The sequence below is a fragment of the Hoplias malabaricus genome, chromosome 1 (genome assembly GCF_029633855.1).
Source record: "Hoplias malabaricus isolate fHopMal1 chromosome 1, fHopMal1.hap1, whole genome shotgun sequence".
NCBI classification, from domain to species: domain Eukaryota; kingdom Metazoa; phylum Chordata; class Actinopteri; order Characiformes; family Erythrinidae; genus Hoplias; species Hoplias malabaricus.
This window is the reverse complement of record NC_089800.1, coordinates 56,063,652-56,091,099: the sequence shown is the minus strand read 5'-3', so window position 1 is coordinate 56,091,099 and position 27,448 is coordinate 56,063,652. Positions and strand designations below refer to the sequence as shown.

At 39.2% G+C, this 27,448-nt stretch overlaps 2 protein-coding genes across 3 annotated transcripts; one reads left to right on the top strand and one right to left on the bottom strand.

The window, feature by feature from the left end:
• The first annotated feature begins 151 nt into the window (after positions 1-151).
• dlst (dihydrolipoamide S-succinyltransferase) lies at positions 152-13,105 on the top strand. The gene is made up of 15 exons (XM_066667056.1): positions 152-391; positions 2,746-2,779; positions 2,973-3,012; positions 3,094-3,155; positions 3,591-3,665; positions 3,775-3,830; positions 4,291-4,399; positions 4,669-4,836; positions 4,961-5,040; positions 5,144-5,241; positions 6,346-6,476; positions 7,217-7,290; positions 10,633-10,716; positions 11,532-11,699; positions 11,812-13,105. The coding sequence occupies exons 1-15, from the start codon at positions 329-331 to the stop codon at positions 11,944-11,946; spliced, it is 1,377 nt and encodes a 458-aa protein (XP_066523153.1). The 5' UTR covers positions 152-328; the 3' UTR covers positions 11,947-13,105.
• Positions 13,106-13,750: 645 nt separating this feature from the next.
• Positions 13,751-25,891, bottom strand: rps6kl1 (ribosomal protein S6 kinase-like 1). 2 transcript variants are annotated; one of them, XM_066667036.1, is made up of 11 exons: positions 25,772-25,891; positions 23,937-24,230; positions 22,568-22,692; positions 21,024-21,116; positions 20,559-20,606; positions 20,026-20,158; positions 18,444-19,769; positions 15,816-15,905; positions 15,638-15,720; positions 15,206-15,301; positions 13,751-15,117 (listed from the first exon to the last, which is right to left on the bottom strand). In XM_066667036.1, exons 2-11 carry the CDS (start codon positions 24,070-24,072, stop codon positions 15,007-15,009), a joined length of 2,241 nt encoding a protein of 746 aa, XP_066523133.1. In that variant the 5' UTR covers positions 24,073-24,230; positions 25,772-25,891; the 3' UTR covers positions 13,751-15,006. The 2 variants fall into 2 exon arrangements, with proteins under 2 accessions (XP_066523133.1, XP_066523141.1); XM_066667044.1 differs by lacking the exons at positions 13,751-15,117; positions 15,206-15,301; positions 15,638-15,720; positions 15,816-15,905 and adding an exon at positions 17,710-18,092.
• Between the last annotated feature and the right edge of the window lie 1,557 nt (positions 25,892-27,448).

The following is a 27,448-nucleotide window of genomic DNA, read 5'->3' as shown; positions in this document are numbered from 1 at the left end:
AGCCTTGTTAAGATTCATTATTTTAAATTGAGAGGAAAAAAATAATTATATATATATATATATATATATATAAACCAGCCGTCCCAGAACAGCAGACTCCTGGGATTTAGGGAGTCAGTTTGACCCAGCCACTTTCCACACACAATTTTGGACATGTAACGGAAGTTCCTGGTTGGTATAATCCACCCTTGTGCTCGCCACCCCTCCGCAGGGCGCTGATGGTTCCTCCCGGCGCGTCTCTGAGTCTCCGCCGTCGCTGCTGCTCCCTCCTGCGGCCCTTCAGCGCGCTGTGTCCGGGAGCCGCGGATCTCTGGCTTTTGCAGCCACTATGTTTTCCCGTTCCCGCTGTCTCACCCGCACCTTCGGCCGCTCCATCTCCGCCCTCCGGCAGGTACGACTCCACAGCTCCTCGCGTTCGTGTCTGTTTTACACGGTTTAGACCCTTCCCGCGAGTGGCGGCTGCTTAAAAGCCGTGTCAGTTGGATTTAGGCCTCGCCCGTAACACCAAGGACAGCATGTCACCGCTGCTCTCACCTCACCGTGTCTGTTTTACTAAACAAAATTATATTTTATTTCAAGGCAAGGCTTTAGACACTAGCTACATTCGCCGTTATTTATGTACTGGAAAAGAGAGCTCTTCCTTAAGCTTTATATTCGTAGTAGGCAAGGCTTTTTACAGACTGAGGTCATTTAGGAAAAGTATAGTAATAGGATGAGTCTCAAATCGCCCCCTCCTCCCTACAAAGTGAACAACATAGGTCACGAAACGCACACGCACCGAGCTCTAAAAGTTAGTGTCGAAAAGCTTGTAAGTGAATATAAGTAGTGTCTGTTGTATACGTGGTGTATGTTTGCGTGCTAAAACCAACTGTTCCGAATCCCTAGTGCACTTTGTGTGGAGAGAGACTAATTTGGTGTTCAGCCACAATGTCTTCCAAGTTAGCTTGCTAGCTTAGCCCACAGTCCCAAATGTGTATTAAAACTGTGTCTTTCCACTCGCATAGTTCAGAATGTTGGTATTACTAGGTGGGCAGATATGTCCGCAGTGAGGTTTTTATTATTTCAGAGTTTAAATATAATTTTTAACACAGTGAATGTACTTGGGTTATGTGTAAGTGTCAACTGAATGAGTGAGCTATGCTAGAATTCCGGTTCTGCTGTGTGTGGCTCTGACAGTTTTTAGTTTCTGTTTAAGACGCTGCTGTTCCGTGCTCGAGTCTTCTTTTTAGTGTAATAACAAGCGTCTAATTTGGTCATATTTGTTTTTTGTTTTAATATGTAGCTACAATATATCAAAAGCTTTCGTACAATGAAATACGTGTAGTGAGATTCAGCAGAGTATAATGCATTGCACAGAAACCTATATGTTACCCTTCATACAGATCTTCCAATTTGCCATTATTACTTCCCTCACAACGCAAGCTGTTGTGAGAAATACTCAGACATGGCATTGACAGCCTATTTCTAGCATGAAAAGCCTCAGCTCTTTTACTTGCATGTCCAGTGACATCTTACTACTCTCTTAAGCGTGCACCCATTAGACTGCCTAGGTAAAACTCAAGCAAGAATCTCAACTAAATGTTGGCTTTTCAGTTGCATTTTCCCTTTAGGGAGCATTTGTTTACTGGGAAGTATGTCATATGACTGTTGTCAGTAGCGAAAATGCATGAAATACACAAACACCAGAAAAGAAGTTTTGAACGGGTTCAGAAAAACAAGAATTATAGCAGCAATCTCAGTGTTTTTGTGATTTATGATGAGAAAATGTCTGCATCACATTTCATCAAAGAGAATTTGTTGCTCAAAATGAAGCCATTTAGAATTGTGAAAAGGTTTGTTCAGAGCAGTGTACTAATTGTGTACAGTGGTTGTGCTCAGAAACAGTGTGATGTCTACAGGGTAAATATAATATAATTAATATTATAAAAACAACCAGCGAATTTCCTGTTTATAAGGAAATGAGTGATCAGAAATAGTAGTGGTTCACCGTCAGTGATGTTTTTTTACAGTCTTATCTGACGAAAAAAAAAGCAAGGATTTCTCTACTATATGTCTGCATACGTCTTGACCTCTGTATCTGGAACGCCCTCCAACTTCATGATGGAAATAATGCAAAGTCTACAAACTTGAATGATAATTTCAGTTGGAAAACAGAAGCAATATCTTTCCTGGTTCTTTACTCCTTTACTCATTTTTCTTTACATTGAGAAGAAAGAATGGTCAAAATGTAATTCCCTACTCCAGTGGCAGAGGAAACAAATCAGCCGTGCAAGTTAATTATAGCTTGGTGGACACAAGCATTTCCCTAGGTTTAAAGTTCATATGTTTTAGAGTAAAGCCATGTTTGTTTAGAAGCAGGCTAGGGCTATATCTATTTTATCTCCATGTACTGCTATGGGTAATATACTTAATAAGTCTCTAGAGCAGATTAAGGGGCACTATAATTAAAGATTATAGTGAAGACATGACAAAAACATGTTTCCATAGTGTATTGAATGTATAACAAGTTTCCGTTTTCATTTGTGTGAACCTTTTATGAGTAAAGCAGTAGAGATGATTGAGATTTGTTTGGAATAAAATTGTTTCTACATTAAGTACAGTACATTTACAACTCAGGAATATATTTGCTTTCCCCTGTAAAGCATTGTCTAGACAGCAAAGTTAAAATCTATCAGTCTTGAAATTTACTGCTTACTATTGCATTAGGAAAAAAAAACCTTAATACATTACTACTTTTCTTTGTAGGGTAACAATGTTTTAGCAAGACGAACTGTTTCAGGTAAGCTCATCGCTGTATTAAGCTCCAGCACTCTCAGTGAAATATGCAGTATGTTTTATATTTATATTTAAAGCATTTTAAGATACTCCATATTCCTATTAAATCAGTGTTATTTGCTTGAGCAACTTTTTGACTTTGTAAATACCACCAATCCATTCACTTACAAAGGTTTCTGGGTTTGTTTGTCCTCTAGGCATATCGTCTCCTGGCTGTTTCACCTTTAACGACAGTTTGTAAGTCCTGTTTTTGGGTTTTACTTATTATTAGTTGGATAATATACTATCATATCATCTACTTTGTACTATGAATTGTAGGAAGTGTGAGACCAGGCCCAGCATCTTCCAGATCAGATACTTCAAGACCACTGCATCCCACAGTATGTAATGGCGCACACATTATCCCACAGCACCCCTAACTTTATTCGGTATAAAGTAATGCATCAGCCTTCTATATGTGTGTAGATATTGGGTATATTGGGCTGCTGAGAAATTTGACAGCGTTAAGCAGACATATACCAACAGTATGTTTTCGTTAGCGAAGAGTATTCATATTTGTTCCACAGACTGAATCACACCCCAAAGCTGTGCCAAGTTGTAGTATAAGGTTGTACAATGCTCAGTAGTGGTTCTTCATGTGTATTGTTTCGCTTTATTCCCAATAGACACCATTATTCTCTGGATGAAAATCATAATAAACATTATTGCCCTAGTCTACTGTGTCCAGTTTTTTAAATGGATTGTTCGAGAATGGGCTTTTTTACTGCACAAGACTTGTGCCAATTTGTTTCAAATTTTTGCATTTCCCATTGCAGGGAATGAAGTTGTTACAGTCAACACACCTGCTTTTGCTGAGTCTGTCACAGAGGGAGACGTGAGGTGGGAGAAAGGTATAATTGTATAATATGACTTTTGTCCTTTTTAACATTCATAGTTTGTGCTAACATTATTCCTTGATGCATTAATTCGGTATTAACCCTGTTTTGTTTGATTTCCTAGCTGTTGGGGACACAGTCAGAGAGGATGAAGTTGTTTGTGAAATTGAGACTGATAAGGTAAAGGAAAAAATACATACTTAAAATATAATAAAAATTTATCTGAGATTAACCAGTGAAAGTTGAGTTTTTTTGTATTTTGAGATGTTATTTAAATCTATTCATGCAATTGTATAGTTATATTATTGAATTTGCTCACAGTTAATCTTTTGTCACTATCCTGCACTTTTACAGTTACAGACATCGAGCAGCATAGCCAAGATGTTGAGGGTGTTATTGTCATCATATTTGTAATCTTGTTTTGCAAATTACAATAGCACCCCCTATATCTTGGCTATTCTTATCTGCAAAGCAAGACCAAATAAATGATCACTTTTCATGAAATTTGACATAATTATAAGTTATGCAACCTTCTTTCTGGGGCAGTAATTTATTTAATTTTTTTTACAATTATTTTCAGTAATTGGTGTATGTGCAGTGATTTATGTAGAACATATTGTGGGTTTTTTCTTTTATGCAGACCTCAGTGCAGGTACCCTCTCCTGCTGCCGGAGTGATTGAGGAGCTACTGGTTCCCGATGGAGGAAAAGTGGAAGGAGGCACTCCTCTGTTCAAACTAAGAAAAGGAGGTGATTTCTATTTTTTACTGCATTATTCAAACATTTAACCAATTCAAGCTTCAGTTTTTACAGCTGCTTTACAAAATGGTTGTCACGTCTTTAGATTTAATAAAAAATGATAATAGTATTAACATATAACTACTTAAATATATAGTTGTATGAAAGCTTCAGGACTACTTCAGAATAAGTTAAAATTATGCCTTCACCTAATCTGTAAGTACAGTGTTACCAACAAAGCCGAATCTTGTGTCTTTTTGTTTGTTTTATGGTCTCATCAGCTGCTGCTGCTAAGGTGACCCCTGCCCCAGCTCCAGCAGCAGAAGCACCTGCAGCTGCAGCCCCTCCCGCTCCTACCCCCACTCCTCCTCCTGCTGCAGTCGGGCCCATCCCGACCACCATGCCCCCAGTGCCTCCAGTGCCAGCTCAGCCCATCACTTCAAAACCAGGTGAGCTGCATGGTTGAGAGGAGGAGTGCAAGCAACATTTATTCCCAAAGCCGTAATCCTTGCTTTTCTTTTGTGGTCATAACTTGATGTTTAAATGGGGAGTAACCACAGATATTTTTTGAAGTTTCAGCTATCAAACCAACTGCAGCGCCTGCTGCGGCACCTGCAGACACTGGAATCAAGGGGGCCAGGTCAGAGCATAGGGTAAGAAAGCAAATGACATATAAGTATTTGCTTTTTATGGTTTATATATAATCAGGCAACATTACAAATAGTGTGGTGATCTTTTTTCCTTCCTTAACTACAGGTTAAGATGAACCGTATGAGGCTGAGGATTGCTCAAAGGCTAAAGGAAGCCCAGGACACCTGTGCCATGTTGACAACTTTCAACGAAGTGGACATGAGGTCAGATTCAAACACAGCATCTCGCTTTGTGCCTTTCTTCTTTTTCCGTACCCTCTCTTGTTTGCTTTGCTTCACCTGTATAAACCGATATCTGTTTTAGAATACACTCCTTTATTCACAGACAGGGTTATGGTCAGTAATATGGAAAGAAGTCTTGTAACAATGCAGTTAAAATCCTGCTTGTTGCCCAAACCTGATTAGAACCTCAGCAATGCTAACACAAATGGTTATAGATTGGAATCTGCTCTACAGGAAGAGCTTTATGAAATCCAATGCCCACTTAAAGCATGGAATGTAAATATTTGGTACTAATGTCGGTAAAAACAAAGATAAGATTTAGGTAAAACATGGTTTATTAATTTACAAAGAAACGTTAATGTCCTCAGAGCCCCCCCTTATTCCAGAAGATGACACTTTGAGGATTTCTCGCCGGTGCAAATGGTGGTGTCCGCTTTCAGCTGCACAGGGGTTTTGTACTCACACAAATCTAGTTGGCATTGATGGGATGGAGGAAGACTCCGCAGGCCAGGGTTAGTCTGGAGACGAAGGAGCACGGTCGGTCAGGGGCCAAGAGCATCTGCCCAGCTCTCCCCTGAGAGCAGCCCTCAGAGAGCGAACAGCCTGCAGTGTTATGGGCTTTTATGACAGGCCAATAAGATTTGAGAGGTTTGGAAAGTGAAGATTTTTATCTCGTCTTCTCTCCTTTCTCGGAGAGTGTGTGTCTTGGGACAGTGCTAATTCTGTTAGCGGAGAAATCCTAGAGCCTAAGCGGAGTTAGAGACAGGAAAACAGACAATTAAAAAGAGCTGGGCAAGTGCCCCATTTTTATCATACACTCAGACTACAGTCAGTAATATCCCTGGTGTAGGACTTCAAGGTTGATGATGCTACAGGAAATTTTGCTTTGCTGTCCATACCAGCCAATGAAACTATTTATCAAAGAGTCTGTATCTAGCTAATTTCTTGCATACAATCAGTATACTAATCAGTAAGTGCTACTACTACTATAGCCATTGAATGTGATTTAAGATACTGCTTTGCATCAGATGTCTGTTTTGCTTGCCTTCCGAATTAATCTTTTTCTTTTTTTTTTCCTGAATCTAGCAACATCTCAGAGATGAGGAAAGTGTACAAAGATGCTTTTCTAAAGAAACATGGTATCAAACTAGGCTTCATGTCTGCCTTTGTGAAAGCTGCTGCCTATGCTTTGATAGATCAGCCAGCAGTCAATGCTGGTATGTACACCTCACCCCAGCTCGTCACGTTTTTTAATGTCACCACTCCAGTAGCAACTAATAGCAAGTGTGCGTGGTTATTGTGGTTATGCATTCCGAGTCTAAGATCACGATTTACAGACTACCTTTTACCCTGCTGCTTTCTTCAGAACCGCTGAAGCCTGGCCTACATAGGCAAGCCACACTTAACCAGGTTTCATCTTAGTAGCAAACCAGTATTTTAAGCAGATGAAACGGGCAGTGGTTTCCCACTCAGAAGTTCTATCTGATCTTTATGGTTTATTTAATATAGTGATAGACAAACTTAGACTGCAAATATGTTTGGACATGTCTGGATATGCTTCTTAAGAATATTTTATCCTGATAGTGACAGTGATGTCAGAAAAGGAAATGGCATTCTCTTTTTTATTTATTTTTTTATTAGACCACATTTTGAATTGAATATTAGAATATGATTCTAATCTTCACTGTTGACTCTAAATGATCACACTCTTACAGTGATACTAGGTTGTCTTGGAATTCTACGTTAATTTTCCAGTTAAATCCTTGAGTGCTAGTCTAGTGAATTTTCTTATTAACCTCTCAACTTGTGACAATTCAGTTGCTACTCTTAATTATTCTGTAACTACTATGAACCTAATGTAGTTATAAGGTTAGGAGAGCAGACCCCTGTAGCTTAAGGGATTAAACTAGCATTGTTTCACTATTTAAATTGTTTTTGTTTTCATCTTTGTTTTTAGTTATTGATGACACCACCAAAGAGATTGTTTATCGAGATTATGTGGACATCAGTGTGGCAGTAGCAACACCAAAGGTGACTCCTGGAACTTGTCTTTTCCTGTTGCACTGACATAGTGTACTTCATCTAATGACATGAGTTGTCAAGTGACTAAATGCTTTAGGCAGAATGATAATCTTATTTCTATGAATGAGGATAATTGTGATGTACTACTGCAGCAATGCGTTATAAACACTTTACTATGAAGGTCTTTGTTTGATCAGAGGCATGCAAGAAATTTAATTCCATGCATTTGGAACTATTACTCTCATGTAGGCCATACACCATATTCAAGTCAAGTCAAATTTATTTGTTTAGCCCTTTACACCCATCTAATGGTGTCCCAAAGCAGGTTTACACAAGTCCAGAATTAAAATATAAACAAAATTATTAACCCCATGTGAGCAGGCCAATCAGACGTTGGCTAGGGAAAGCTCCCTCAAAGCTGGAAGAAGAAAACCTGGGGAGCCCCAAGACTCACAAGTGTGACCCATACTCCTCTGATCATTTTTAGAATTTAAAACTGCACATAGAAGGCTTGGTGTCTGTTCGAGGGTGGCCTTAAGTAAAGGTCTGTACCGAATCAATCCCATCATGTATCTTATTGTTGCTGCATTGGCATGACAGATGCCACAGATGAGAAGTTGTAAGGTTACGGTTAGTATAGAAGATGGTGGAGAATTGAGGGCAGATAACTTGAGGCAGGTGAGAAGGAGACTCTGGTTATCAATCTTCCATCAGAGTCGGGCAGGAAGGCAGCCATTTACTCGGTAAAGAATGTGGAGTTAGTTCTGTTTTGGAGTATAGTGATAATAAATACTGTCCAAAGGCGGCTATTGTCTCTGGTAGATCTAACTGAAATATAAAATGCATAATAATAATAATAATTCTGATTTTTATACTGATTATAAAATTATTTTATTGCTGTATAAACCTCTGCATGGTCTAGCCCCTGCAAAACCTCATTTCCTATTCTGAAACCTCATGTTGACTTGCATCACAGGATGCTGGCATTATCCTAGTTCCAACAATTCACAAGGTTTCATGAGAGAAAGAGCTTTTTCAAGTAAAGTCCCCCCAACTCTGGAGTAACCTTCAAGTTAATGTTTGCAGCTCTGGCACAATCTCAATCTAAGTCTGTGCTGAAAACCTACATGTTTAGTATAGCATTTGGTAACTAACACTTTCCTTTAGATAAAGGTTAAAGATCCAAGGATTCTTGGATGCAGAGATTTGTGATAAACAGATGTTTGAGCTTGAGGTGGGCGATATGGCAAAAATACATTATCACAATTTTTTTGCAGGACCACCATCTTGATTTTATCACAATTCTTTTTCATGCTGGTTTTTTTATTTTTTTTTTTTTTCCCCCCCGCGTGAAATTACATACTCAGATCTTGAGGCAATGAATAAACTAGAGGCAATTAAATGTTACTGAAAGGCCTTCAGAATTTTTAAAGATAAAGAAATGAATCTTCAGTGGTCAAAATAGGATCAGAACAACAAAAAATTTCAGGCACTTTTCTAAATTTTATTTGGAATCTTCTTTGAAATCTTCCTTTGGAATCTTCAAAGACCCCAACCTCTCCATAAGGAAAATGATTCATTTTACTGCAGTCTTGTTTCTAAGCCAGTGCTCCTGCCATTTATGCATTGGAAGGAGGGAGCTTTCCCTGATTGGCTGAAGACTGAGGCTGCCTCCCTCACTCCCCTCCTGTGTTTAAATGGTCTCAGTGGGGAAAGGGCAGGCAGTGAAAGGAATGTACTGTTTGAAAACTTATTTTTTTTATTGTTGTTTATTTTGATTGCTGTTGCAATATAAAACTGTCTGAGTGTGTCTGTTAGGTGCCGAAGCTTGGTTGCTTCCCCGCCTCCTTTGTTGAGCATAGCTCCTGATTGGTCTACAGACTTGATGGATGTGTCGTTAAAGCTGAAAGCCCAAGCTACACGGCTGTAGCAGAGAGCCACATATTTCTTTATTTTTTTATTTGTTGTACTTTTATTTTGAACTTTTTGCAAGTCTTCTTTACACACACATGAGGATCACTAATGAGTGGATTGATGGAAAGACTCAACTTGGGTCTTGTTTTGAAGGGGAAAGCCTACGTAAGCGCTGGTATTCTTTGTGTTTGTGGGCTCTTCAGTCTGCTCACATGCAGTCACTCAGGTGTGATGACAGTGATGTGAGTAGATGCCAGTGTTTCTTCTGCATCTTCTGGTTCCTCTTGTAGTGTGGATCCTGGTTTAAACATTTGGAATTATTTAAAGTTTAAACAGAGGTTTCTCTAAAAACTACCCGACAACATAGATTTATAATAATCTAACCTTGAAATAATAAAGGCATGCACAATTTTATTTCCGTCATTTTGTTAGGGACATATATTTCATCATTTAGCAATATTTTGAAGGTGAGGAAAAGTTGTCCTAGTAATGATACACACGTTCATCACATGATAAATCTGAATTGATTGTGATGCCAATATTTTCAGCTGCTGACCCATGTGCTAAAGAGGGGCCTGCTGTGTTTATTATTAAGTTTGACAGTTTACTACTTGTGGCTTTTGGACCCAGGAGAACTGTTTTGTCACAGTTCAAAAGTCTGTTCCAGTCTATTATCTGGTTTAGCTGAAATGCAAGGTGTGAATTAAAACTTTGGACACTCTGAAATCCACAAAACCTTTTTTTTTTAGTGGGATTCGTTAAAGGAAATGTAATGAAAAAGTCAGTCGTATGGTGTCTCTTAACCCTACAGAGTTTGTGACAAAAATATATCCTTAAATGTGAATTAAGGGAAAAAGAACTTAGCCTGTTTTGCCTTTGAAATGGAGAAGACCTGCTTTTATTTTTAACTAACGATTGCAGCTGTACTGCTCTGTCACAATTTATCTTGCTCCTGTTTGCCCTGCTGGAGGAAAAGAGCAACAATTTTCTCACTCTGCAGCTTTTCCAAAAATTGAGAGGAGAAATCCAGAGTGGATATTTTTTTAATTTTTTAATTTTTATTTTTTTTTTATGTGTGATTCCTATTTAGATTTGAAAAGAGCTGTTAGGCCACAGCTTTTCCTGAGATTTTAGGTGTAAATGGAGGGTCAGAAGTAGGTGTATAATTTGACAGTTTCCTAGGATCAAGATTGTGATCAAATGTTTAAAAGCTTGGTTATATATGACTAGGCTGAATGAAGGAGAAAATAGATTTTTTTGTCTAATAGATCAACTAAAGTAAATGTCATTACTGATCACTTCATGCAGTAATAAGGGGATGAACATATATTTACTGTGGTGAATCTTGGGCTGAGTACGTAATTATAAAATGTTCTGAGGACTGTACAGTTTAAAACGCACGCATTAATGTGTGTCTGTTGTCTGCATTCCTCACAGGGATTAGTGGTGCCAGTAGTTCGAGGAGTGGAAGGAATGAACTTCACTGAAATTGAAAAAGCCATAAATGAACTAGGAGAAAAGGTAGGAATTCTGAAGTGAAATTTTTTTGTCGCTGAATCCAAATTATATATATATATTTGCTGTTTTTAAGCTTTCATATGTCAAATGCACATTGTCCCCTTAGCTAAGACTTAGCTGAGTACTCTCTGAACACGCAAGTGCAGAGCAATTAGTGCCAACAGAAAACGATGTATCTGTTGTAAATGGAGCATCTGACCAAAAGCCTTTTTTTAGATAAATTTGTGACACGACCTAAATTATTGTTGGTTATGTTTTGGCTGAGCAGATGTTAAGTGAAGGGGGGACAACTCTGACCACCGAGCTGTTAAAAAACAAGTGGTTTATCTGTGCCTCAGTGCCCTTTTGCGCTCTGAGAGCAACATCAGTTTCTTGATATTTTCAGTAGGTTTTACTTGATCCTTTCGAGGTTGGGATCCACAATTTCTTGGGACCTAGGATCTTTTTTTAAAAGCCATATTCAAGTGGAGATTGTGCGTTAGTTATTTATATTATGGTTAAGGGGTGGTGCTAGGGTAAAATAAACCAATTTAATTGTGGTAAAATTGCTGTACTGCACAGCATCTGGTAGCTTATTGAAAATTTTGTAAGACAAAAGGCACAAATTTAGTTATTTAATTAGACATTGTTGTTCTGCCAATGTAACGTACTATTCAGAATGGTACACAGTATACTGATATTTCATAAATAAATAAATCAAATTTGGGTTGTGATTTTAGGGTTTGTTTTTGTTGGAAGTTGGTGCAGCACATAACATACATCATAGGGCATAATTGTGTTTAAGAGTTTGCCGTAACTGACTGCTTTGTTTCGTACAGGCTCGGAAGAATGAACTAGCAGTGGAGGACATGGATGGGGGCACTTTCACCATCAGTAACGGTGGAGTGTTTGGCTCCCTGTTTGGCACACCCATCATCAACCCACCACAGTCGGCCATTCTGGGTATGCATGGCATCTTTGACAGACCGGTGGCTGTTGGAGGAAAGGTTAGTTTGAGCACAAATATTAGTTTATTCCTTTCTGCTTTGTGTGTGTACGTCTTGATTTTTGTTAACCTCTCACCCTCTTCTTCTCCCTCTCTCACCCCAACATTCTCAGGTTGAGATCAGGCCCATGATGTATGTGGCTCTGACGTACGACCATCGTTTAATTGATGGCAGAGAGGCCGTGACTTTCCTTCGTAAGATAAAGTCAGTGGTAGAAGACCCCAGGGTGCTCCTCCTGGACATGTGAAGTGTAATGTTTAATGAAACGCACATGAGTGGCTGAGATCCTCAAAACAAGTTCCCTATCTCTCACACACAGTGAATATTATCTCCCCTGAAATTTCTTAATTCGTATGATTTACTATTGTTGGTTAAATAGGGAAAGAACACTGTTTCTCTTTGAATGCTTGGTTCACTTTAAAGGAGAAGGAAACGACGAGATAAAAATTGCATGGGTTGGATTGATGGTAATTAACGTACAACATTCTCAGCTGAGATTTTATTGTCTTAGCAGGAAGGCTGTGATACAATGTAGTGCTCATGCCATTGTTTGATGTAATTAAATGTATTATAGCTGTAACACTTCTGCAGAACTGTGGAAGTATTACAGTGATTATACATGCAATTAAGTTGGTCCATATACTTGATCTCTGAATGGCAAAGCACGCACGCTAGTAAACAGCATACTGTGTCATGTTCTCTATGTAAAGAAGTTGTAATCTCATCAAATTAACAGCAAAAACCAGAAACACTATGTTCTTTAAGGTTCAGAACCTTTTTTTTTTTTTTTGTACACAATTTAGTGCATACATAAAACGTCTTATGTCCCTTGAGCAGTTATGAGAACAGATTGTGTCTATGCTGTGTAAAGATACAAATATTTAAAGAGGAAATACGCTTTTAAGAATAAATTCAAGAAAATGACTTCTCTCCATGTTCAGTGTTTTTCCTCTCCCTTTTTCCTCATCACTGACACAAATGTAACACGGCAGTTCAAATAAATTTGGACAACTTCAGTAGTGGGTCAGCCACATTGCTGCTTTTTTTCTACTTTTATTAGGAGGATAGGTCCAGGTGTACACGTAAACCATGAGAATAAAAATAGATCTTTGCTGTCGGTAAATGCAGATCTTGGCTGAATCTGAAAGTAAAAACTCAAATTCACCAGACCAGTGTTAAGCACCAAGACAGGATGCGGTAGATCAGTAGTTGTGCTATTAGTTTGGAAGCCTGCTGAGGAAGAGGGGGAGGGGGTCTTTGTGGTAATATCACGGTCTTTATTCTCATGCTCATGCTTGAATTTAGAGATGGCTTTACAGCACCTCAGCATCACTCAGTCAAATTCAGTTTATATTCTTGTATTAGCTTTGGATGGAAGGGACCATCTGCAAACTGTATATGAAAATGATTAAAATGTCCATGAAGCTATTGAGACTTGGGTCCATGTTTTGTTTGGCTAAAAGACATTTAAAATATCTTTGGGGTATATAAAAAACAAAAAGGAATGCAATGACATTGTTATATCGCAGATCAAAACCATGCACTTTAAACATTTTTATATGTAATGCCTTTAGTACAGCTTCGTTGTTTGGCCACTCAAGCTCAAATGTAACCAGAACAAATCAATACCTCACTCCAGCGCTTTTTAACAGTGCCACAGTGAGATTTAGTAAACTGTTATATCCATAATATGCTTCATTTAAGGGGCATTGATCATTTTATACACAGAGCTATATTATTCTAGGATTGAAGAAGAGTTAGTTTTGATCAGTTAGCTTTGTAAAAAAAAAAAAAAACATGTACTGGTTTTCCTTTTTCATGCTTTGAAAACGAAGACAAATGTAGAGGCAATCACTGCCCAGACTGGTAACATCTGTCAAACAACTTCAGTAACATGTTCATGTCTGAGAGGTAAGTAGAGGCTCCAGTAAATGCCTCCTAGATATTTAGTGCATGGTTTAAATGTGTAGTTCAACATAAATCCAGAACTGTTTAAATGTGCTGTAACTGATGGTTTTACTAACGTTGTAAACAGTTCTTCCAGAGAGTTGCTCGTAGGTTTACAGTTAGTGAGAGTAGGACATGTTTCTGCAGTTTGTCAGCTCCCCCTCAGACATCTGTCCACACAAAGCCACCGCAGTAGTGCACTGGTAGTGGACCACTGTCAGCGTTGATGTAAAACCCCTCACTGTCCCTGCTCATTTTAAAGAGGGCATTGTAACTATAAAAAAAAAGCTATTGTCATAAATTGTGTAACATTGTCACAATGTCATTATGAGCACATTATACACAGTCAGTTCATATAAAGTAATCAAGAGCATGTTCCATTACAGAGTGCACAATTTGTCTTGTTTAATTGGATTAAATGCTGAATAAAATGAATTGTAATCAACTTCCCAAATCACAGAAAATACTGTAAGTAACTGTTCTGTAACAATTATTTTGGCAAGATCTTAGTAGCATTGTTTTACCAGGTGACACACCTCTAGTTGAGTATTTGTGCCCATCAAGTCCCGCCAGTAGGGTTTCTGGGTCATTATGGAGCAATTAAACGTCATGTAACCTTTAAGTGATCCACAATGTGATGTAAGTCCACCAGCAAAATGGACAAATGAAATAACAAAACAATTCAAGTTTGTGCACCCCTGGTCAGATGACACGTTTAGTTGATGTGTTGAAATGAAAAGGAAAATGTAGCATTTGCAAAATTTCATTTTTTTGTGTACAGCATAAAAAATATTTTAAAATTAATTTTCAGTTTTTTTGTTTGCACAGGGCATGTGTTAAATTCAGCAAATACACAGCTGTGGTGCATTTAAATGCGAAGCTTGTTACCTCTAAAAACTGTGTACTTTTTGTTAGAAAATAAACAAAATGCATCTTCCCCAGGGGTGCTTACACTTTTGCAGTTGTGGATCAATAAATACAACAATTCCAGTGTTTCTGCTGCGAGTGTTCTACCACATCTGCTGCGGTGGTCCTACAGTTGTCCTACTTTGTTGGACATGAAGGTTGCATAACAACAGATGGGCTACAATCAATCACTTTACCTCTGAAGTGTCCGTTTATTTAAACTGACAAATGGGTGAAGGTGCACCTAATAAACTGGCAGTTCAGTGCAGGTCAGCTGTCAGTTGGAGAGGGTGATCATGGACTTCATCCATTGTGCACCAGCAGGGGGAAGCAGAGATGCATTTATGAGGCAGAATATCTTGTAAACCAGTGGACACAGTTAATCCAGCTGTGTCCAAAGGCCTGCAGGTTTTCCGTTTAAGTGCTGGTGGTCATGTAACCACCTCTGTGACTATTAACTGTTCAGTGTGTGCCAAGGAACAGAGTTAAAGAAGGGATGGCACTTGATGTCACTCACACCCCCGCCTCCAGAACCCAGTCGACAGCCAGCGTCATACTGAAGGAGCTGTGACAAACACACGCTGATGATTAATTAGTGCTTAGACATTAACTTGGACTTAGACAAGACTGTGGTTATAACTTAGTACACTTACCTCTGTGAGCAGGGAGGCAGCTGCAGTGCTCAAATGATCAGGGATGAGGAGTTGTGTGTGTGGATGCACTCCTGTAGGGTGGCACTGCCAGAGAGGCTGACACCACAAAACAGAATTTCACAGGATAACAGACCATTCGCAAAATTATAAGAGACGAGGTTCTTCATCAAGCAAAAGACATCAAAAGAACATACTGCAACACACTTGTCACCGTAATATTATCATGAGATGAAAGTCTGAGGCAGCGAGACGTAAACGACTAGGCTAATGACCTTAATAATTAACTCAAAATGTTTGCCAATGATGTGTGCATTTGAATGTGATCATCCACAGATCAGTTCGGACTATTCATCTTCATTATGGATCAGTGAAATAATGACAAAGTCTGTATTTAAGGACATTTCTCTCACTCGGGTGAAGAGATCTGCTTACCATTCCAGTGAGAAGTTCAAATAATAACGCTCCTAGACTCCACCAGTCACAAGCTTCTGTGATTTTGCATACACCACCAATTTCTGTTCCCAAATGAAAAATTACACATTAATTCATTAAATCTGAACATGGTTTTCTTTTATTTCTGAGTGGAATGGTTTTTTTTATGAGTGCTCACCTGGTGCACAGTACATTTGTTCTACAGCTTTAGGATCAATTTCACACTGAACCTCCGTCCACTGTCCAAAGTACGTCAGACACACACTTCCTGTTCAAAACAAACGTCTTTATGTTTGGATATATACATTTAGCACTGTTTAAAATTCAGAGAACACTATTCTATAGATTCCAAGTCAAGAAAGCCATTAACTACAAGATATTCGTTTTTTAAAGATATCTGCAGGTGGCATTTTCTACTCCTCTAAATTTAAGGGAATGCATGGCTGTATTTTCTGATTGTCACAATCCATCAACACATTGTTGTAACAACACATTCTTTGACATTTCTTCTTCACAGAAATGAGATCCTGGCAGAGTTACGTACAGAGAGAGATTAGTCCCAAAATACTTTACAAATGCGTAAATGTTAATCCACACATTAAACACAAATAAAGTCACAAATATGTTTCACTGTTCACAGATGAATACGTCACAAACTGTGTGTCACGGTCTGCAGTTTGTACAAATACAGTTACATTCATAAACACGTGTGTTTGGTTTTCAAAAATATATCACAATTTTATGTGAAAATAAATACATTTGTTTACATTGCAAATATTTGTAAAGTCAAAATCTCGAATTTAAAATGTATTTGTGAATTGTTGACTCTGCGTTTGTGAATCACCCACGTGTTTTCCGTGACGTTACATCTCGCGTGGGAGGCGGGACATCAATGGAGAGGGGTGTGGTCTAACGACTGACAGCATAGCAATGAAGGCGGAGGAGCTTCCTCTGTGTTGACAATGAGAACTATCGCTGAACTCTCTTATGTTATATGCAATATTCCATGTAAAACATTGACTTTAGTGCTCAAGTCCTTTATAGTGAGCTCATAAAGACAACACTTGGCACCAATTGCAGTAAAAGCGCCTCTCTGCTGATGTCCCGCCTCCCATATGAGAAAAGGGTCAGAAGTCTGAAACTGAAAAACAAGGATCCAAAAGTGAAAATAACATCTGTGACCGAAAAAAAGATATAAAACTAAAATCAATCTGAAAAAATAAAATCTGCAATTGAAAAATATAAATCTTCAAATATCAAAATATATAGAAAAGTGAAAATTTAAAGTATATAATTTATTTAATAATATAAAAAATAAATTGAAAAAAATCATCCTACACTTTTTTAAAATTTTGAATAAATTTTTGTATTTTTCAACTGGCAGTGACCGTTGATTGGGTGCCTATATCTTTTGGAGAGTGCAGTGTGTTCACATGTTCTGAAAGATTAAAACGTCAGACAATCTTCAAATGTTTGCTTCTTACGTGAACCATTCTGGTTGAGACATTTCTGTAGGACAGAGCTGGTCACACCCGACCGCACTGAATGGCTTTGAAATTTGTGGAAATAGTAAAATAAAAATACATTTATTTGAACAGAAATAAAAAGTTGGCCCCACACGTCCTAAAACAACAGTGCCCCCTAGCGGCGGCTTGTTCACCTGCTGGCCACATTTGTGGATTTGGAGCGGGTGAAATGTGAGAGGAGTCTCAAAGTCTCAAAATCCAAAAAAATGAACAAATGCACGTCACGGAAAACACGTGAGTGACTTGATCCATAAATGTAGAGTCAACAATTCACAAATAAATTTTAAATTTGAGACTTTGACTTTACAAATATTTGTAATGTAAATTTAAACAAATGTATTTATTTTCGCATACAACTGTAATATATCTATGAAAAACAAAAACATACATTTATGAATGTAACTGTATTTGCACAAATTGCAGACTGTGAGACACAGAGTGTGACGTATTCTTCTGTGAACAGTGAAACATATTTGTGACTTGTGTTTAATTTGTGGATTAACATTTACGCATTTGTAAAGTATTTTGAGACTAATCTCTCTCCATAGTTACGTGTCTTTTCAGACCTACTGGGCTGTCGTCTCACAGTGAAAGAACAGACCAGAACATGTGGAGTTTTTCTTTTTTTCAGAAGAACTCCAGAACAACAAATTCTTATTTGTTAAATAAATATTCTTATTCATTGACCTCATTAAAGACATGAATAATTAATAACTTGTAGTTAATGGTCAGAGAAGAGGGCTTAGGAATGAAAGGTTGTTAGTTCAATTCCCACGAATGAAGGAACAGCACTGTCCTTGTCCAATCCATGGCTGAGGTGACCTTGAGCAAGGTGCCAAACCCACAACTGCTCCCCAGGCGCCGGGGATGGATGGGGTCACTCTGGGTGTGTGTTCACAGCCCCTAGTGCACTAGAGTGTGTGTGTCCACTGCCACAGATAAACGTGTTAAACATGGAAAACACATTTCATTGATTGTTGTACAATGACAAATAATTGCACATTTACATTTTACGTTTAATTTATTCTCCATACGTCTGCGTCATATGTGCATTTCAGCACATTGTCTGCTAAGTGTTACCATGATACTGGCTTTCATTTTATAGATGGAGACCAGATGCAAATAAAGCAGCCCAATATTCAAATATAGCTACACAGGCCACGTCAAGTGTTTACCAGGGTTGTTTCAATACAGTTAGTATTAGTGCATACTGCCACTGCTACAACATCGCTTTGTATATTCTTGTTCTTTTCATGTGAACTATAGAGTGACACACTCACCATTGCTGTTGAGAAGGATGTTCCTGGGGTTGAGATCCAGGCACACAATGCCTTGTTCATGAAGGTTCTCGAGGGCCAACAGGATCTGAGCGCCCCATATTCGCACCTCAGCTTCGGGGAGGCCCCATCGACTTTGCTGGGGAACTGGCCTGAATCTGCTGGCCCTAAACTGGGACTGGTGTCCTAGGTCTTCAGTCTCTATTAGCTGCTGGACATGAATCCTCCCTGGCCCTGTCTGCCTATCAGAACAGTTAGTATAGCAGGCTGGAGGACTAGAGACAATGCCCCTTTTTACATCTCTATAGGGGGGACTGATGAGTTCCCAACTCTCCTCTCCAACCTCCACACATTCTCCTTGCACCTCCTTCACTCCCTCTTTACAAGCGTCATTCAATCGAGGAGCCATCTTCATGAAATCAAAGGAGAATTTCACAGGTCTTTGAAGTTTGTGTCCCGTTGGAGACACAACGCATGGCTGAGAATTCCCTGAGTTCAAGCTTGCCATGAACTGGGAGCTTTCATTGTTCATTACTGTTTGTGAGTTACATGTGCTTTGTCCATGAGTAAATCCCTCTTGTTTTTGGCTCTGAGAGGGTAAATGCAGGGTATTGGGAACTATGCGAACTTTTTGTGGAAGTACATTGACAGTGCTACAAAGGGTTGGCTGTGTATCGCCTCCAAACAAAGAACTCAGAGTGATCTGAGTTACACTGCTAATTCCTAAAACATCGGAATTTGACTCTGCAGTTGTCAACCTGTTAGGGTCCTGAGCAAGATCTGCAGCATTCAAGGCTTTGTCGAAATCCAAGCTGGAGTCAAACCACTCGATGCGGACATCGTTTCCTAAAAGATCAGAGGTGACACTGAGCGGATCTCGAGTGTCCACTATAACACAGGGATGAACAGGAAGCGGCAAACTGTCCTGAGAAACACGTTGATTAGCTGGAATAACACAAGAAAAGGAATCTGTCCTTATTGCACTAGAGACTGAGGGTTTCTTGTCCTGGGATCCCACAGGATCAGATCTGGAAACCTGCAGGCACCCTGTCTCCTCACAGTACGAATGAGTTCCACAGCTCTCTAGCTGATGCTGTGTCTCATTCCAAAACGCCAGCGAGTCTGTGTCCGGACTTTCCACATTGTCAATTTCCAGAACTGCAGACACTCCGTTATTATGCTCTCCATTGAGGCGGCACAGCTCGCTGAGAGCAGGGGATGTGTAGCTGCTTTTGAGATGGACCTTGTGCTGCTGTGGACCAAAGCAGTCTGGATGTTCTCTAGCTACCTCACTCCTGATCCTGTGCAGTTTGGAGAAGAGTTTACCACCTGGACAATGATAAAAATAATTCCTTAAGAAAACAGCACGGTTCAACTACCTTTGAACCTTTTTAACATCCTTAATAACATCTCCAAAACATCCTGGTACTGTGCACACTATTGATTATAGTGCTTTGTCTGTTTAAGTTGTAATGCAATAACATCCACCCACAGTATGTTCTACACTTATTCATGATGAACAGATGGCATTATGTAATGAATCTGCCTCTTGCAGATTCTTAGGAAAGCCCTTTTCTTTGCTCACCTTTTACATGTTCTAAATGCAGGAACACAGAGTCCTCACTGACGTAGTACCTCAGTAACTTCACCATGAAAGGAACCCCCTGAGGAATGATGGTAGCACGCTCTCGACTTTCCCAGCTTGACTTTGGTAGGCTCTAGACATCACAAAAGAATGAATTAATTGTTTTTGTTAAACATGTAATTGCCTAGTGCATTAATAATCCTAAAAAATCAAATCTTGAGTCAAATCTAAGCCATGACTGACTGTCTCTTCCCAAAATCTTGTTTCTGGCTTAGAAACATGATTTGCTTTGGACTAAGAGGCACAGGAGCTTTTAAGTGGATCAATGTTGACAGCCTTACAGGGGAGAGGAGACCTAAGAGTATTCCCAAAGATGTTTCAGCCCTCTGGCCAGACAGCAGTAGAGCAGAGCCATGTGGTCAGGGCTTTCTGACCAAATATCTAGCTTCTTCATCTACAGTTACAGCATTATAGATTATAGTTAGATCATTTGAGTTATAGCATTAGGAAGTGACTGCTAGCTAATCAATTACCTTAATCACAAACATCTCCTTGGTAATAAGGTTTTCAACAGTCAGAACCTAGAGACACACGGACAAATGCAGCATTAAGATCTGGAGCTGGAGCTTGTATTTAACACTCAACATAGAAAATGCTTATTCAGCTTTTATATGTTTTGTAATGAAATGTATCATCTAGTTAACATTTACAACATTTATAATTTCAATATAATCATTTCACTATCAAACATTTGGCTTGTAAATTTAATAATATTTGCATTGGTTTGCTTTAAATAAACGTTTGCTATAAAAATGAGCATAAAATTAAATATATATCTTTCAAAGAAAATCTTGTTTCTAAACAGTCAACACCTGCCTCTTAGTTTCGCTTCTGTTTTATTTACTGAAAGCTATTTTTAGATTTTCTTTTTTTTCATCTACAGTTCAGCCCACAATTCTCTCTGGCTTGCAGTCAGCTCACGCACTAATTCTACTTACCTTATCAATAACCCCTACAACTTTACACATTTCCAGGTCCTCCACTGGTGAGCTGAGGTGTCTGATGGACCTGAACCTTAGGCTGCTGAAACCCTGAGAACCAAAAATCATGAGCATTACTACAGAACAAAAGCCATTTAGCCTGTGCATGGCCTCAGAGCCATCGGTCTGCCTTCACAGCTCTAAAAGGACAGGCACATCTGGGGATTACACAACACACGAGGGCTCAGAGTTGAGTGCATTCAGGATTAATCTCATTCTTCTCCATGGTCAAGTGAAGGAGGGAGGAAGGCTGTATTTGCCGGGCAGCTCAGACTGTCTTTATTAAAGGAGACATGAGTTAAGCTTTGAGTAAAAGGGGAAGACGAATGTAGGCTCAGATTCTACACTCTGAGGCCCGCACGTGTCTTGCGGACGGCTGAGAAGTAAGTTGTCACATGAGAAGAAGTACTACAAACTGTATGGAATAAGCAGAAGCAGTGGAATTATGAGCATGAGTGTCACATATTTATGAGAAATGTCAACACTGTCATTAAGCGTAGGAAAATAAAAGAGACCACAATTTGTTTGTTTAGTATCAATACAACCATAACGTTCAAGTTATTCATTTTAAGAGATATTTCTGAGGAGAGTAAACATAAGACAAACTAGTCACGTGAGGAAGGGGAATGGCAAAATGAGTTACATATAACAAAAGAAAATGGGACTCTAAATAAAATGATCTGGAAAACTAAAAAGATAAAAAGTAAATATATCTCAAATGTAATGTAAAGTATCTCTCATTGTCTCAGAGATATTTGGGATATTTAAGATTACTTGGACTGTAAGAGCAGCACGGTGGTGCAGCAGGTAGGTGTCGCAGTCACACAGCTCCAGGGGCCTGGAGGTTGTGGGTTCGATTCCCACTCTCCGGGTGACTGTCTGTGAGGAGTGTGGTGTGTTCTCTCTGAGTCTGTGTGGGTTTCCTCTGGGTGACTGTCTGTGAGGAGTGTGGTGTGTTCTCCCTGTGTCTGCGTGGGTTTCCTCCGGGTGACTGTCTGTGAGGAGTGTGGTGTGTTCTCCCTGTGTCTGCATGGGTTTCCTCCGGGTGACTATCTGTGAGGAGTGTGCTGTGTTCTCTCTGTGTCTGCATGGGTTTCCTCTGGGTGCTCCGGTTTCCTCCCACGGTCCAAAAACACACGTTTGTAGGTGGATTGGTGACTCAAAAGTGTCCGTAGGTGTGAATGTGTGTGTGTGTCTGTGTTGCCCTGTGAAGGACTGGCGCCCCCTCCAGGGTGTATTCCCGCCTCTCGCCCAATGATTCCAGGTAGACCCACTGCGACCCTGAACTGGATAAGTGGTTACAGATAATGAATGAATGGACTGTAAGAAAACCTTGAACAAATAAAATGGAGGGCATAACAAAGGAAAAATGTTAACTAAATAAATACAGAAAAAATGATGTTATATTCATGTGCTCTGTAAGTTAGATGGATTGTGTAATTCAGAATATCTTCTACATTTAAAGGCTCATTTAAACTGTAATGGAAGAATATATATCATACCCCTAACTGTGTGGTGCCTTTGGTGAGATTATTCTGTAGATGAGAGTTGAAGATCTCCTCTGCTCTCTTCAGATACTGAGTGGTCTTCCTCTTCACAGCCTCCCTCCTCTCCTTGTTTGGATCCACTAATTTAGAGGAGAAAATGTAAATATGAATCACAATAGGGGGGACCCCTGGGACACAAACACAGTTTTCACAGTGTTCCTTTAAAAATCCTAAACATGTTGTAATCAAATGATCCTTGCCTTTAAATGTATTATATTCTTTAATGATATAAAAATCATTTGTGACTATACATTATTCCACTTTTATTGTACACTGACGTTAATTTCAGTGATCAGTTTTGAACAATGCTTTTCTGAGAGATGACATGTTTTAAACAGTTATGAATAATTATTTTAAATACATGTTTTTGGAACTAACTTCTTAATAACACTCAACTGAATTTAATGAAGGACAGATTCACTTAAGTAGGTATTGTATGGTTACTGTAATTAATGTGCTTCATTGAGAAGAGATGCGGAAATCATCTGCATTTACTCGTCTTTAACAATTTTCACTTTGTCAGATTAGTGCTATAAATCTGTGTCATGTCTCGTTCGGGAGACTGGGAACATCATGCATTTGACGCTAACAATTCTTCATTCGCCTCATTGCGTGAGTTCAGAGGTCCCTGCTTAGGTGGGTCAAGAAACTGTCAATCACTGCCACAGAAGCAGTGTGTGCGCTGCTAGCGGTTTTGTGTTCAGCAAAGAAAAAAAAAAAGGAAAAACTACTGTGGACCTGTGTCTGAGTGTTTAGAAGAGGACAGTATGGACTGCCTGTCCTGTCTTTTTCCTTGGTTTCTTTTTTCCACCTTTCTCTTCTCCACGTGTGCAGCAGACAGCACTCTGTCCTTCTATTGGCCATCATCCAGGAACGTGCCGTAGGATATTTAGATGTTTCGCTGTGGTGTCATGGGGCATCCCAGCGGCCCCATTACTGATCTTTGATTATGTCGCACTGCACAACCATTACTCGACACTCATATTCAGTTCCAACACTGGAAATTTGTTGTTGGTTTCTCTACATTTTATGCACACACTATTATGTCAAAACTGGTTAATTGTATTTTCTATCTTATTGTGCAATGCTAGTGTCAACAGGATTAAACAATCTGTTTAAAAAACAGTCATTTCATTTCCACTTTCATTCTCCATGTCCCCTGAACTCCAGTTCTACAACAAAGGGATGGAAAGTTTAAAAGTTTAAAGTGCATTACTAGGCCATATAAATATGTATATTAGAGGTACACCAACCCATCTACCAGACTGGCCCTTTTCTGTATCTTATACATAGCATAAAGTGCTTTCAAAACAGAATCCACTACCTTGAACTCCATTTAGCAGCAGGTCCACACCATTCTTGTAGTAGCTGAAGGCTGCTTCATAGTCCTCATTGACCTCCCGGTCCAGGGCCATGCGGATCTGCTTGGCTGCGTCCACCAAGTAGTCTCTTTTAGCCATGTCTGCCACAGAGTGCGTAGAGAACAGGACGATATAATGGAGGGAAGTCCCTTTAGGACGAACCACATGCCTGAGGTGGAATCACTCCTCCACCAGCCTCTTCAGCTCCATTCACACTCCATCGCTCCGTGGTTGGCTTCCGCACAGCACTTTTCCATCTGACAAATAAAGTGTGCAACATGTGACAAACTATTAATAAACAATACATTCAGCAGATTGACAGATTTAAGTGAAATAAACACTTTACACAGGGAATACAGAGAGAAAAACCAAGGTTATTCAAATAGGCCAACTCCACTGCTTCTACTGAAACAAACATTTTTCACAAACCGAGGACACGCAGATGACCAACTATTCTAAAGAATAGGAATAGAAAAGGGAACACCACTGAATGGACAAAGAATAAAATGTAAACAAATACATTCAGAATGGTTTGATGTGAAATGGATCATGGAAACACTTACATCTATAGAGAGGTGGTAACAGCAACCAGGACCACAACGTCTCAGACTTCAGGGAGTGTGCTCATGTACTCATTTCTTGCAGCAGTTTTTGTTAGGTATTATTTATAGTCATTTACTGATTCATCTACCACTGTGAACAATTATGACCCGATGCTTCTCTAGAACGCTACATTTAACATTAAATCACTTTTACATTGTTTCCCTTGAATAATGCAAATACCTTTTTTAAAGGGAGTGGATATTCTACGCTAACATCATTTTATATTTCAAACCACAGTGAGTTATCTGTCACAAAAAAGTTTCAGCTCTCTCTCTCTCTGTCTGTCTGTGTGTGTGTATATATATATCTGCACACAGTGCCAAGAGTCTGCATACTGGCACAGAAAATCAGCTGTGGAATGAGGATGGACCGTGCAGGTGACTCATGTCCTGTTAGACCTGTCAAGGCTATAAATTATCTTTAACCTGAAAGGATACAAAGCAAAATCAAACCACTGGCAGCACTGGCATTCACAGTAATACAAAGTAAGCCTAGTTCCTTTAAGCCACCTCTGTTTTGATTGAGTGAGTGTTGAGCCTTCATTTATGAAATGTTCAGACGTGAAGTTACATGTTTAAGTTCTGATTTATATCATGTGAATTTATGAAGAGGAAAACAACTTCCAAATCTCTCGGGAATGGCAGCACCACTGAGTTTTATATATTGGTTTTATAAATTAACTGCATGCAAATTGAGAAGTTTTCCTGGCAAAAATTTAGAAAGAACCTCCACTGTATGTTAAAAACGTAGGCCCTGCTCTAAAGGAAAATCTCTCAGCCGATATAGGAGACTATTTCCCATCACCAGATCTCACATGTACTGATTTGAAAGTACTAAAGGAAAGACTGAATGGAATAATGCATATGTCGCCGAGGGAAAAAAACAGCATGGTTTTCACAGGGTAACATCAGGCGTATTTACACATCCAGTGGTGGCCATGTTGATATGAAGCTTGGGAGAGAGGGAGGGGACTGCGGTACAGCCTCCACAACCTCCATCCCAGCTCAGAAATCACAACCACACATCCAGGACAAGACAAGAGACCAGTATCCGTCAGTCATTTCCCCATCACTGTCCCCGTCGCTCCCTCCCTCCCTTCACCCGTATATTTCTGGTAAACACACAGCGCTACTGTCTTATAACCCACACAGCGTTGTTATTACGGAGCCTAAAAGATTTTGCCATGGTGTGTTACCTGTTTGAAGGCCGTAAGTACACCCGCTGTCCCCGGCTCGGTCCCCGGCTCGGCCCCCGGATCTCTGTGCTCCGGAGCTGAAGGAACCGAGCCGCCACTCTGTCCCTGACACAGCGCGAGCAGCAGCGCGCGCTCCTATTGGCTGCCGGTGATGTCACTAACACAGCGCCCCCTACCGAAGCGCGCCCACCACACGAGGGAATAAACATACATTACTATAAATATATAACGCATAAAATTAATTACATAAAAACATACATGATATATTGCATAAATACAAATGTACTAACAAAATTACAATTGATACAAATTATTTACAATCATTCACTCACACTTTTAAATTAAATCACTATTAAATTATATAAGTGTAAATATCCATATACTTTTAAAGTGTCACTACTTGAAACCGTACTCTTAAAAACATAACAGATATTCTAAAAACTTGGAATGTATTGTTTTCAAGATGTTAATTGTAACATTGTAACAAACAAATAAACGGCGTAGACATTTAAAAATATTAATTTGTTTTCATTAACACGGATTATCACAACAGAAAAAAATATGTAACTACCAAAGAAATATTGTCTCCTTTTTGTCTTATTTATTTTGGGGGTGAAATTCAGTTGTCAGTTCATTTGACCTTAAAGGCACAATGGCAGAGAAAGGCAAGCACACACATTTCAGTATGCTAGAAACAAAATGGCTGATTAATGGTAGAAATATATTTGACAAATATCTGCTCTGCCATTGCTCTAATATATTTTAACTCACAGAATGACAATGAAAATGCATTCATCAATTTAAGATGATGGGCGGATGGGGGTGGGGGGTAATGGTGTAGGATGTCAGGGATGTCATGGAGGTGCATGGTCTTGTGGGAGTGGGTAATTACTGCATTTGCAGACTCCAGCTGGGTCCAGGAAGACTCTGAGAGAACAGAGAGGAGGGAAAAAGCTGAAAATACAAGAAGGCAGTGAGGTGTCAGTTTACATAAAATACAGCTGATGTATCACACCCCTTCGATTCATTTCACTCTCTATTTAACTTCTCATCTAAAAAAAAACACTGCCGTCTACCACAAAGAACTGCAGTAAGCATGTAACATATTTTCTATTTTAATTTAGTCTGTTTGAATTTTTTCTTCTTCCCTTTGTTGATTGTCCATTAAACGATACAAGATATTCCTAAGTAACTGGCCAGCTCTCAGTGCCTCATATAGAGAATTATGTCAGAAAAATGAGTAAAATCAACGTTCTACCTCTTTAATAAAAGGTTCATCAATTAGAAAAACTTTATTATTATTATTATTTTGTCCAAAACTCCATATATGAAATGTAGGCTATAAACAACTCAATTTGAATTCCAAGTTTTGTGACATCACAAAATCCATATTTCTTCAGCCTAGCACAGCAGGTCAGCCCAGCACTTTCATATTACATCAGGCTTAATAGACAATTACCTGCATGCATATATTTACATGTAATTATATAGCCACTGTAACGAATGAAAGGACCACATATTTTTTTATCTGCAGTGCAAATCATATAAGGCAGATCAACAAACACGTCTTGGCTGATCACATTTTGTCTGCAAGCTATAAGGAAAATTGTATTTGACTGCTCAGTTATTTATAATTTCAGTGTTTCCAGCTATTGGTTTTTTGCTGTCTTGTTGTTC

Bases quoted from the DNA above. Each gene is read 5' to 3' on its own strand.
- dlst (XM_066667056.1), top strand. From the start codon at position 329: ATGTTTTCCCGTTCCCGCTGTCTCACCCGCACCTTCGGCCGCTCCATC. The intron at 3,013-3,093 runs GTAAGTCCTGTT...TATGAATTGTAG, and splicing joins TTCACCTTTAACGACAGTTT to GAAGTGTGAGACCAGGCCCA. The intron at 3,666-3,774 runs GTATAATTGTAT...TTGATTTCCTAG, and splicing joins AGACGTGAGGTGGGAGAAAG to CTGTTGGGGACACAGTCAGA.
- rps6kl1 (XM_066667036.1), bottom strand. From the start codon at position 24,072: ATGGCTAAAAGAGACTACTTGGTGGACGCAGCCAAGCAGATCCGCATG. The intron at 15,721-15,815 runs GTGAGCACTCAT...ATTTGGGAACAG, and splicing joins ACAAATGTACTGTGCACCAG to AAATTGGTGGTGTATGCAAA. The intron at 15,302-15,637 runs GTAAGCAGATCT...TTGTGGTGTCAG, and splicing joins TTGAACTTCTCACTGGAATG to CCTCTCTGGCAGTGCCACCC.